The 12,411-nt window shown below is 34.8% G+C and overlaps 1 protein-coding gene across 1 annotated transcript; it reads left to right on the top strand.

Moving 5' to 3' along the window:
- Positions 1–437: 437 nt before the first annotated feature.
- LOC105634139 (MAC/Perforin domain-containing protein) lies at positions 438–4,753 on the top strand. Its single transcript, XM_012216943.4, has 7 exons — positions 438–848; positions 944–1,185; positions 2,688–2,880; positions 2,968–3,042; positions 3,226–3,409; positions 3,524–3,693; positions 3,813–4,753. Exons 1-7 carry the CDS (start codon positions 612–614, stop codon positions 4,491–4,493), a joined length of 1,782 nt encoding a protein of 593 aa, XP_012072333.2. The 5' UTR covers positions 438–611; the 3' UTR covers positions 4,494–4,753.
- The last annotated feature ends 7,658 nt before the right edge of the window (positions 4,754–12,411 follow it).

Raw genomic sequence — 12,411 nt, 5'->3', positions numbered from 1 at the left:
ACATGGACAAGCTAGCCATTGCCACCCCTTCAATTTTTCACCTATTGGAAATTCTTGCCATCCGTAATTTCGGTTTTCTTATTATTACACAAAAAAAACAAAGATTAAAATAAAACTTTGAAAGAAAAAAATATCTTTTTACATTTTTTTAACATTCGTGTATCTATTCCCAGATCGAAGATAATATTTAAATAAAATTTTCCAAACAAAAAAAATTTTATATTTCATATTTTACTAAGGTTATGTTTGTATAAACCGGATTTATGAATCAAACCGATCAAAATAAATGTTTTATAAATTTATCATGAGTCTTGTACTATTACAATCAAGAAACAGCTAACTAATTAATTGAAAAGAATAAAAAACAATTTTCCCATATCAGACAATTAATGGTCAAAACCAAGAAATTGACGAAACTTCCTTTATTTTACTTTACTACTTAATCAAAACTTCAAATGGGAACACAGAAATATACTCTCTCTTGACCTTCTCTACAATCCACTATCTTTTCTCTTCTGTTTTCAGTTTTCTCTCGTAACTATAAATCTCTTATCTCTCTCCGCCCTCTCTAACATTTTCCATCAACCAAGAAACAAATAAAGAAAGAAAAGATGGACAATGGAATAGCAGACATGGCTCTAAGCAGCCTGGGCAAAGGAATGGATTTAACATCCGATTTTCGTCTCAAGTACTGTAAAGGCAAACAAAGATTAGTTCTCTTAAACGAAACGGAAACAAGAGAACTTGCAGTTCCTGGTTTTGGAGCTATTACTAATGTCTCCATTGATATCAAATGTGATAAAGGCGATCGAGTTCGATATAAATCCGACATTCTTGAATTCCAACAGGTACAATTCCTTCTTTAAATTCTTTAATTTCGTAATCGTACAATTTTAGAGATGATTGCGTCATACCAACAAGCTTTACTTATAAACTAGTGCAGATGTCGGAGCTTTTTAACCAGAAATCATCGGTGCCCGGAAAAATTCCATCGGGATTGTTTAATGCCATGTTTGGATTGGAAGGAGGAAGCTGGGCAGCTGATGCAGCTGACACTAAATATTTAGGAATGGACGGTTATTTCATTGTTCTTTTTGATGTCCATATTGACCGTTACCCGTTACTTCTCTCCGATGAGGTTATTAATGCTGTTCCATCTTCATGGGATCCGCCCGCACTGGCCAGGTATTTTACGTTTTCTTTAAATAAAATAAATATTATATATTTTTGCTAATTATCTTAAAATAAATAATATATTTTTTTTTAGAATTAGAAAAGGAGATTTTTTTTTTCATTAATGAGCTTTGAATGTTTAGTTCTTGATTTATTTATTTATGATTGATACAGGTTATTAAACTTGTGTAGATGTGAAGTTTTATTAATATGGATTTATTTATTTTGTTTGGTTGGTGGTTAGTTTGAGTTTTTTAGTCTATATTTTCATATTTTTCATTTGAAAATTGAAATTAAATTAATTACGTAGCAAAGCTTGAATTGGTCATTCTTGAGAAAATTGTTGACGTGGTTTATTTCCGGGATATCATCAATTTGTATGGTAGCAGTAGTACCAAATTCAGGAATTTGAATTTGTCAAAGGGGAGTAGCTAGAAGTATCTTAATTTGAAAATATTCAATTTGAATATAAGACTAATTTTATGACGCAATATCTTATTTTTTAGAGTTTGAAGCTCGGGATTTACATCTCTCACCTAATTATTATAGCCAGTTGACTTAGACCTTTCATCAATTTATAAAAAAAAATTATAAAAGAAAAAAAAAATTCTCCTAATTGTTTGTATCATCTAGCAAGTAACCAAAACTTGGATTGTTTACCTTTCATTTTTCTTCTTTCTTTTCCTGATGAACTTTAAATATTTTGGAATAGAAAAGACATCTTCTAGATTCTGATGTTTGACCTAGAAAAAAAAATTGAAAAAAAAAAAAAAATTTAGCAAAACCAACTTTCTCTGTGTCAAGTCTATAAAATGAGACGTGGCTGCATATACTCCTATAAATTAATAATTATTATTTTTTAATATAATATAATTATTTCAAACACAATTCTGCATTTCTTTTTTGACCAATTATTCATGAATATACAGAAATCATGTGTGAGTTTAACTTGAAGTCAAGGTCAACAAAATCAGCTCCTCTAAAAGGAAAATATATACATAGCTACTTAGTCTAGTGATAATCCAGTTCATTTTTTATAATTAGTTATAATAATATAAAAAAAATAGAATTAAATTTCAATTGTTCTTAGGATTAGAATGTGAATTTGCATACTTTTACATATCCCACCTTGATTTCAAAGTTTCACATATATATTTAATTTGTTTCAACTTTGAAATGATATTAATTAATGCAATTTTGCATGGAAATTTTGGGTGGCAATCAAACCATAGTTTTTACACTAATTAAATAATTGTTTTATACAAAATACCAATGTTGAAGGTTGTTCATAAAAATTATATAATAATATACAAATTATAAATAGGTTAAATTATAGTCTTGATTATTTTTGATATCATATATTTCAAGGTCCTTGGTAGAATTTTTTTTTCCATTTTTCAAATTATGGAATGTTAGGTTGGTTTGGTGGACAATATTGAACTTACCAAATCAAACTTGTTCATGTCATCGAAATTAAATGGGGTTGATGTCATCAAAATTGAATGTTTTGACAGGTTCATCGAAAAATATGGAACTCATATCATTGTGGGGTTAAGCATAGGAGGCCAAGACGTAGTGTTAGTCAGACAAGATAAATCTTCCAATTTAGGTCCATCTGAACTCAAGAAACACTTGGATGACCTTGGAGACCAGTTATTTACAGGGACTTGCAATTTTATCCCCAAATCTAGAGACCAAAAGAACAAGGTTACTATTTTTTAATTTACCCTAATTTTCACTAATTATCAGTATATTAATAATTTATTAACTGTGTTAATAATTAATTATTTGCAGGCACCACAAGCATTTAATGTGTTTGATCCACAACCTGTTACCCTCAATAGCTACTCATCCATCAGTGCAAAAAATGTACGTTCTAACCCTTATTGCAAAAGTAATTAAAATATTGTTTTAAAAAAATTTTATTAGTTAATATTCTCATCTATGACTAACAGTAATAGAAATTTACACAATCTCTAGAATTAATGTAAAGATTTGTTTTATATTATTATTATTTATAAAGCTGAAATTGGAGTAGTGGTGTTTATCCAGGGAATTACAGTTATATGTACGAAGAAAGGTGGAGATCCATCAGCTAATAGTCACTGTGAATGGCTCCTAACAGTGCCATCAATGCCAGATGCTATTCATTATAACTTCATACCCATAACTTCTCTCCTTAAAGGTGTTCCTGGCAAAGGTTTCTTATCACATGCTATAAATCTTTATCTTCGATGTAAGTTCTTCATTTTAATTGTCAAAGCTAATTAAATGGAAATGTAGCAATTAAAATTTAATTTTTTGTGTTAATTTCAATCTTTAATCTTTAAAATTTTATTTTCTATTGCAGACAAGCCTCCTATATCAGATTTAGAATACTTTCTTGAATACCAATCTCACAAGATTTGGGCTCCCATTCACAATGACCTTCCGTTAGGTCCTACAACAAATATGGCAAATCCTTCACCAGCTCTCCATTTCAACCTGATGGGTCCTAAACTATATGTAAACACTTCTCAGGTATGTACAGATTATCTAAAATTTCCTGATTTTCCCCCTAAAATGCTTCGTTTTCGAGTCACCAGAACTATATTTTCAGCCATAATGAAATGTAATCAATTATTTTTATGACCCATCAGGTTGTTGTTGGAAAGAAACCAGTAACAGGAATGAGATTATATCTAGAAGGAATGAAAGGCAACAGATTAGGAATACACCTTCAACATCTATCAGACACACCAACAATGTTCGAAAACAAGATGGACGACACGCAACTATGGCGAGGATCAGAAGAAAGTAACGATAGTGGGTTTTTTGAATTGGTTTCTCGGAAAAAATTCTCTCATATTTGCACAGCTCCAGTAAAATACAATCCTGCGTGGACAAAAACAAAAGACGTATCCTACATTGTAACAGGAGGTCAACTTCACGTGAAAAAACATGACTCGAAATATGTTCTTCATCTTCGTCTACAATATTCTAAAGTTTCAGGGTTTTTCATCTCCCAATCCCGCTGGATTGAAGCCTCGTCAGGATTTTCACAGAAATCCGGCTTACTATCTGCCCTGAGTACTACTATATCAGGAAATCCAGCGAAGGAGACGCTGCAGGCAGTGGTAGTGGATTCTAGTGTTTTTCCGTCAGGACCGCCAGTAGCGGCACAGACGCAGAAGCTATTGAAGTTTGTGGATATTTCACAGCTTTGTAGAGGGCCTCAGGATAGTCCTGGGCATTGGTTAGCTACCGGAGCAAAATTGGATTTGGAGAAAGGGAAAATATGTCTGCAGGTTAAGTTTTCTTTATTAAATATCTGTTCTTGAAACAGAAATTAATTTTGCTTGAGAGTTTTATATATTTTAAATATATAGGCTAAGAGTTTTATATATTTTAAATATATAGGCTATAGTTCTCAATGCTACACCAGAATTGTGCACATATATATAGCCTGGTGTCTTTGAGAGGAGAAATGGAAATTGTTTTGTTCTTAATTAATTCTTATAGTGTATATATGGGAAAATTCAGCAGTTTTAATTTTGGTTTATTAATAATTAATTATTTATTAAAATTCCCTATGTTTGTATGAGACTTTGTTAGATGGTTCGATCTACAAATTGATGATCTTGTTTGGAAACACAAAAATCTTTACCTGTTGTTGAGGAGAGTTTTCCGAACGACAGGGAAAATTTTCGTTGTCGTCTATCAAGTTTTACGATAACAAGTTCATTAATTATAGTTACACTTCCTTTCCTTAAGAAACAACTTTTTAGGTATATAATATTATTAGGAACAGAGAAGTCAGAATCTTTTCAATTTTGCTGTGAAAGCTACTTTAAATTTGTTAACAATATGCAAAATAATGATAAAATATATATAATAGCGATGAAAATCATTTTGGTTAGACACACAAAATTACCTTTAATTCCATATCTTGGGCTCTCATATATAGTTTTCAAATTATTTGGGCTTTGTTTTACAAAATTTAAGCCCAAAAAATGTTGTTTTTCTTTTCGGCCCAAAAAGAATTTTTCACGGAGACACGATGGAAGATAAGATCTCTGTTATTAGGACACCTAATTGTGAATTTCTTTGTTTCTTTCTACTGTTGGAGGCCCATTAAGCCTTGGGCTAAAAAATAAATGGCTTATTCTCTTTTCTAATTGCATTATTATTAACTATAATTGTCGAACCATATAAACCTATCAATTTTTATTTAAAACGAACTTCTTTATTACAGAGTTTAGTAGTAAATGTATATACAACCTAACAATAAATTAATGTTTGAATTTTCTCTTTTCAAAAAAAAAAAAAAAATTCCTATTTTATCGGTAAGATTTTGTTTTTATCCATGGTAATTAAAGGTGAAACTGAGCCTTGATCCAAATGTCAAAAACTAAATTCATCTCTAGAGTTGTGAGAAACATAATAGATTAATAGTAATAATAAAAAGAAATTGAAAATGAACTATGCTATAAAATAAAAATAAATAAAATTGAAAACAGAGGAACATAAACAAAATCAAAAGCCTGTCTTTTGGTTTATATTATAAGGTGTAATGTAAATGTGAGTTCCGATGGAGGAGCTAGCTAATGCTTTCAAAAGCCAAGTCCCAAGAGAATGTTTTGATGCTTATACTGTTCACGTTGCGGCACATGCAACTCATTGTATAGGGGCATGGCACCTACAATGTAGGGTAGGTCCTAGACTGGGGATCACTTGCCCACCATCCTCATAACAAGACAAAGTTTTCATGTGGTTTGAGAAATATTATTCCTTCTATTCACAAAAGAGAAAGTAATATTTTGTTGTCGTTCCAAAAGGTTTTGGTCGTTTCAAAATCGAAACTAATTTATAGTTTCAAGATTATAAATATTAGCCACAGTTAAACAAAATTAATTATTTTAATAATTATCAGGTGTTTAATGATTTTCATGTATAGTTTTCATTTATTTATTTATTTTTCCCTTGGTTTCTAAGAAGCTTTAATGGCAAAATTTAGAGTAAATCAATTACTTTTTATTTAATACACCACAAAAAAAACGCCATTTTGCGACCGACAAATCGGTCGCAAAATGGCAAAAATCGGTCGCTATGTATACTTTGAGACCGATTTGCGACCGACAAACGTCGGTCGCAAAATCACTGGTCGCAAATGTTAATTGCGACCGATGAGAAAATCGGTCGCAAATTAGAGACTGATAAGTCGGTCGCAAAATTGAAAAAGCGGTCGCAAATTTTGGTCGTGGTTTAATTGGAAATTCAGTCGCAACTTTGGTCGCAGAATATCGGTCGCAATTTTTTAAAATCGGTCGCAAATCGGTCTCAAATTATAAATTCAAAAAATTTTTTTTTGGTATCAAATCGGTCGCAAATCGGTCGCAAAAATGAAAAAGGAAATAAAAAAAATTAAATATTATTTTGAAACCAAAATTTTTCTACACCTGTGAAAGTTGACATAAATGCATATATACACACACGCAATTCAAGAACAGTATAAAAATGTAATTTTTATTGTTCTGAACAAATTAAAAAATGAAAATACAAATGAAAAAATAAAAGGTCGGAAATCAAATCTATATATGCTGCTGCTCATCTGCAGGATCCGATGTCGGACCGCCGGGAGGAGTACCTGCTGGATGTGATGTAGCGCCAGGAGGGGTGAGCAAGGTATCGCCTGCAGCATCGGGATCAGGAGCCGATAGTGGCTGCTGCTGAGACGTCGAAACATGTCGGTCTGTAGCAGGCGCAGGATCAGAGGAAGAAGTACCAGCACGGTCCTCACCGGACAGCCGCAGCACATGCGCTCTAAGCTCTGCAATCTGTCTCTGCTGATCAGCAAGCTGAGCCCGTATATCATCATCATAGTGCGAGCCAGTGTGCTCCGGCTGCGGTGCTGCGCTGGCTGTAGAAGCGTGAGCTGCTGAGCCAGTGTAAAACTGTGATGCCTGAGACCCGATGCCGTATACCTTCCTCTTCTTCTCGCCCCCTACAGCCTCGAGATAAAGCGCTACCTCGTCAATTCTTGACTCAGCTTCGGATTCATCGGTCTGAGAAGTAACAATACGCTCCCGAGCTGTAGTATAGTTCTCCTGAAAATAAAAAATTAATTAATCAATGCAATTGCAAGCTTTATTATATTGAACTTTGTACATCTTCGCAATGATTAGAGGGTAAATGTAAATATTATTCATTGTTACTTACATTGACGCTCAGCGCACGTCTGTCGACAAAGGTATTACGATCGTGGTCCTTCGTGTGAGTGTATGTAAACACCTCCATCGGTGTGGGCTCACGACCTAATTCTTTAGCCTGTAATAAATTTTTATTCATGATATATTAATATATATGATGTACTTTCATTAAACATCAGTGTATTGTAAATGGACTAGGTCACTTACTAATAATCGAGCTGTCTCTATAGCAGATATAGATCCGCCTGTGTGTCGCGAAGGTCCTGCTCCATCACCGCCAGTCTCACTGCGCCTGTTTTGTGCAAATATCTCCCGCTTTCTCTTGAATGCAGGATCCTCCCAAGCCTTTTGCCAGCTCTCCCATATCTCCTGAGACACGCACTGCTGCTTCTTACCGCTTTTTCTCATCCTATACGTGAAGTCAGCGTATCGATCGGCGCATATCTTCTCCCAGGCTACTTTCAACATAGCTGTAATGGCCTCGTCCCATATGAAATGTTTCTGCAAAAAAATGAAATATAGCGTTTAAACACTAAGGATTTATCTTGAATTGTAAACATTGAATGATGATATAACTTAAACCAAAGAGTACCTGGAACTCCTCCCAATAAAAGTCTCTTGCCTCTTGTGGTACGGCATCCCATGTGTATCCTTCTTTATGCAGCTGTAGCTTGATTATCTTCAAAATTTGCCTCGCTGCTCGAGAAGATGGATATATGCTGAAAAAAAAAACAGAAGTGAAATATAATTACACGAAAGCATCACAGAGATGAACAAGTACAAAATATAATTACAAAATATGCCTACAGAAAATCTGAATAAGTACTTACTGTCCCGCTACCAAACTGAGGGTGATACGTGGATCTGATGAAGCTGCAAAATAAATGACAAATGTTATACATTTCTAGATAATTAATATGTAATTAATATGACAGTTATGACATTTATGATTACCTTGCACAGTGGGTGACTGTGCAGCTGCTGGAGTCTGTAATGGTCCAGAAATGGGGGTAGAAGAGGAAGGAGCAGAAGAGGAAGGAGCAGAAGGCTGTGATGGCGGCAGTACTGGACGCTGAGCAGAGGATGAAGCCCCAGACGTACCTGAAGAAGGATGTGATGGCGGCAGTACCGGTCGCTGAGCAGAGGATGAAGCCCCAGACGTACCTGAAGAAGGATGTGATGGCGGCAGTACCGGTCGCTGAGCAGATGACGAAGCCCCAGACGTACCTGACGAAGGACGAGGGATCGACCCTACTCGTCCACGGGCACTGCGTCCAGGTACACGACCTCCACGCGAACCACTGCCGGACGCGTCAGAATCAAACGCTCTGCCTCTAGCCATCTGTACTGCAGATATCAGAACCTAGATAAAATGAATTTATACAATTATATGAATTGTAGAACATGTGGTAAATACGAGTAAACAAAGTGAATACCATTGAAATTCTTCATTAATAATATTAATTGCATATACATTTATCAATTTCTAACAGTAAAATTGCTCTAAGTTTTAAGTGTCTTCAATATCATCTGCTTCCTCCTCCTCTTCATCAGCTTCCTCTTCTTCATATTCGTCTTCTGAGGTACCCATGATGATTTGATCTTCTTCCTCTTCATCATCTGATGCTCCTATTTCAACATAAGATCGGCTTTCATCATCCAACCTATCTGTTAAATCTTCAACAACTTGCATCGGTTGCGTTTCAACCCTAACTTCTTGAAATGCCTCCGATACTGCGAGTGAAGAAGACTGTTTCGTTTCAAGTGCATGAACAACTGATCTAGCCTTGATTTTACACACTGCCATCCAATCGCATCTATCTCGTTTAAACGATGGATATGGGACATAGTACACTTGTGCAGCTTGCATTGCCAAAACAAACGGTTCATACTTTGTATATCTTCTTCTTTGATTAATATCAACCAGATTATACTTAGGATGAACCTTCGTGCCAATGTTTGGCGTAGGATCAAACCATTCACATTTGAATAAGATTGTGCACTTCATTGGTAGGCTTGGATATTCTAACTCCAAAACCTCAACCAATTTCCCATAAAAATCGTTTGACACGTCACTGTAGTTTGATCCCTTTATGCACACACCGCTGTTCATTGTCTTTCTGCTTCTCCCATAACCCTCAGTGTGAAACTTGTAACCGTTTACAAAGTAGCCAGAGTAGGCATTAGCAACCGGTAATGGCCCCTTTGCCAGATCCGTAATAAATCTGTTACGAATATCGCTTCCCGAGCTTCGAGCCTATGGGAAATAGTAATGACATGAGTCAAATTTAATAAATGTACATTCCGTGTTGTGTACATTGAAAGTAACTTACATAATATTTGAACCATTCTGCAAATTCCGTGTCCAGCTTTGCATCAACTGCAGTATCAGTCAAATTGAGATTTTGAAGCCGCAGAAGATTGATATATTCCCTATTTATGAACGAACCATATTAGCATAAGTATACTTTAACAACGGCCAACATCAAGTCTAGAATGTTTACATTATTTATACTTACTGTACATATGGTGTGATCTCGTCGCAATTCAATAAAATATAGGTTTGAGCCGCTTGTATCTCTGCATCAGTCAATCGTCTTTTTTTGATTTACCAATCGTACGCCCAGGGTAGGTGAAAATTTTTAGATTTCCTTCAAACTCAGATTGAACGCAATCGTCTTTCTAAAGCATTGTCGATTTCTCCTCCAAAGGTGAGATTCTGGTAAGAATTTGCGATGACAATCAAACCAACATTGTTTACCTCCATTCTTTAGTGTAAATGCATTAGTGTTTTCCATGCAATGAGGACAAGCCAATTTGCCAGCGGTACTCCACCCAGATAACATTCCAAATGCTGGAAAATCACTGATGGTCCAAAGCAAAGCAGCTCGCATTATGAAATTCTGATTGGTCGAAATATCGAATGTTTGAACCCAATATTCCCATAAATAATTAAGTTCGGCCATCAAAGGCTGCAGAAACACATCAATTTTATGTTTTGGATTAGTAGGCCCAGGAACAATAACACACAAAAACATATATTCATCTTTCATACACATTGTCGGTGGTAGATTATATGGTGTGACAATGATAGGCCATGATGAATATTGTTGTCCTGATTGGCCAAATGGCTGAAACCCATCAGTACAAAGCCCCAATCTCACGTTTCTTATTTCAGCAGCAAACAGAGGATGAATGTTATCAAAATGTTTCCACGCTTCAGAGTCTGACGGATGAGTCATTATACCATCCTCATATTCATGCAAAGCATGCCATGTCATGTGTTCAGCTGTCGCCTTTGATGCATATAACCTTTGAAGGCGAGGAACAAGAGGGAAATAATACATCTTCTTGAAAGCCTTCTCCCTTTGTACTCTACCAGTCCCTTGACCGCGCCGTTGATATCTTGGAAGATTACAAAACTTGCATTCTCTGAATTCCGAGTCAACACCCCAGAATATCATACAATTATTACGGCAGCAATCAATCTTTTCTACCGGTAGTCCCAATCCCCGAACTAATTTTTTTGTCTGATAAAAATTATCAACCATTGAATGGCCTTCAGGCAACATTTCTTTTGCTAACTGAACAAAATCATCGTAACACCTTTCTGAAAAATGGTGCTCTGCTTTCATGTGTAGTAATCGTGCAACAACAGACAGAACTGAATGATTCTTGCATCCAGGCCACAGTTCAATGTTAGCTGCACTTAGCATGTCAAACAATTGTTGTGCTGCTACATTTGGCGATTCCTCCATATTATCCCAATCAAATTGTACTCTACTCGCATCGATTACCATATCATTGCATTGATTACCATACAGAAATTGATAAGGCTGAACTTCTAAACTTACCGGAATGGAGTGGCCTGACCCACTGGCAACTCGAGCTTCACCATGATGTATCCATTCGTAATAATTTTCCACGAACCCATTTTTGCACAAATGAAGTTTCACTGTATCGATGTCTAAGAAGGCTCGATTTCGACACTTCTTGTGATTACATGGACACCTCAACTTATTCCCATCCATAAAACTGGGATTACCAACTGCAAACTGTATAAACGCCTCCAATCCGTGCAGGAACTCTTGTCTTAATATCCCATTGACCTCGAACCTCCAGTACATCCAATCTCGATTATTTTGCATTTTTGTTACCTAATTAACAATGTGTTTATCAAGGGTAAATTATATGTAATTGCATTAGTCTGATCTAGCCTTAAAACATGCCACTAATGTAATGTTCAAGTTACACTTATAACTAACTAAGGTTATTTCTATAATAAGGGGGAACTATAGATAAATGTAAAATAACTAAGTTCATTTATTCAATACAAAGGTTATATATATATATATATATATATATATATATATATATATATATATATATATATATATATATATATATATATAAAGGTAAGTGTACTATTCTACATATTGAATTTATTGAAAAAAATTCGGCAGCATTTCGGCACAACACTATGAAATCTCAAATAGAAAGACACTTCAATAAACACTTCTATAACATATCAACATTCTCCAAAGGCAAAATGGCCACTACTAGGCCTCCAATCCAAACTCATCATTAACAGGACTTGCTCAAACAACAATTATCACAACAAAGTTGCACGTTAGGATAAAAAACTGCAGCACTCATTACAATTATCACAACCCTGATTCAAATTCAATTTCAATTAACCTAAAACGCAAAATTCAATTCTAGTGAGGGTTTCTTTTTAATTTTAACTTAGGCAGTAGTGGAGCAAGTACATGTTGATAATTACTATAACTAAACAACGCGTATTTATAAAAGCCCATAATTCTTTGGGCCCTTTAAACCATCGCCTTATTAAATTGGGCCCCAATGAGCCCACCTCTATCTTTTCTTGTTAACTAGCCGTTTAACTTTTTCTTTTTTTATTTAACTTATAATGTTAAAATTATTTTATAAAATATTTTAATTGAAATATAATGAAAGCATTTTCAAACAAGTTGTCGTTATCCATTAGAAACGGTGGAAATTATTAAAAAATAAATTAACAAAACACCAC

Source organism: Jatropha curcas, chromosome 11 (genome assembly GCF_041381405.1).
Source record: "Jatropha curcas cultivar XTBG-Jc1 chromosome 11, XTBG_Jcur_1.0, whole genome shotgun sequence".
NCBI lineage: Eukaryota > Viridiplantae > Streptophyta > Magnoliopsida > Malpighiales > Euphorbiaceae > Jatropha > Jatropha curcas.
The sequence above is the reverse complement of the archived record's forward strand: the minus strand, read 5'-3'. Positions and strand labels throughout refer to the sequence as shown.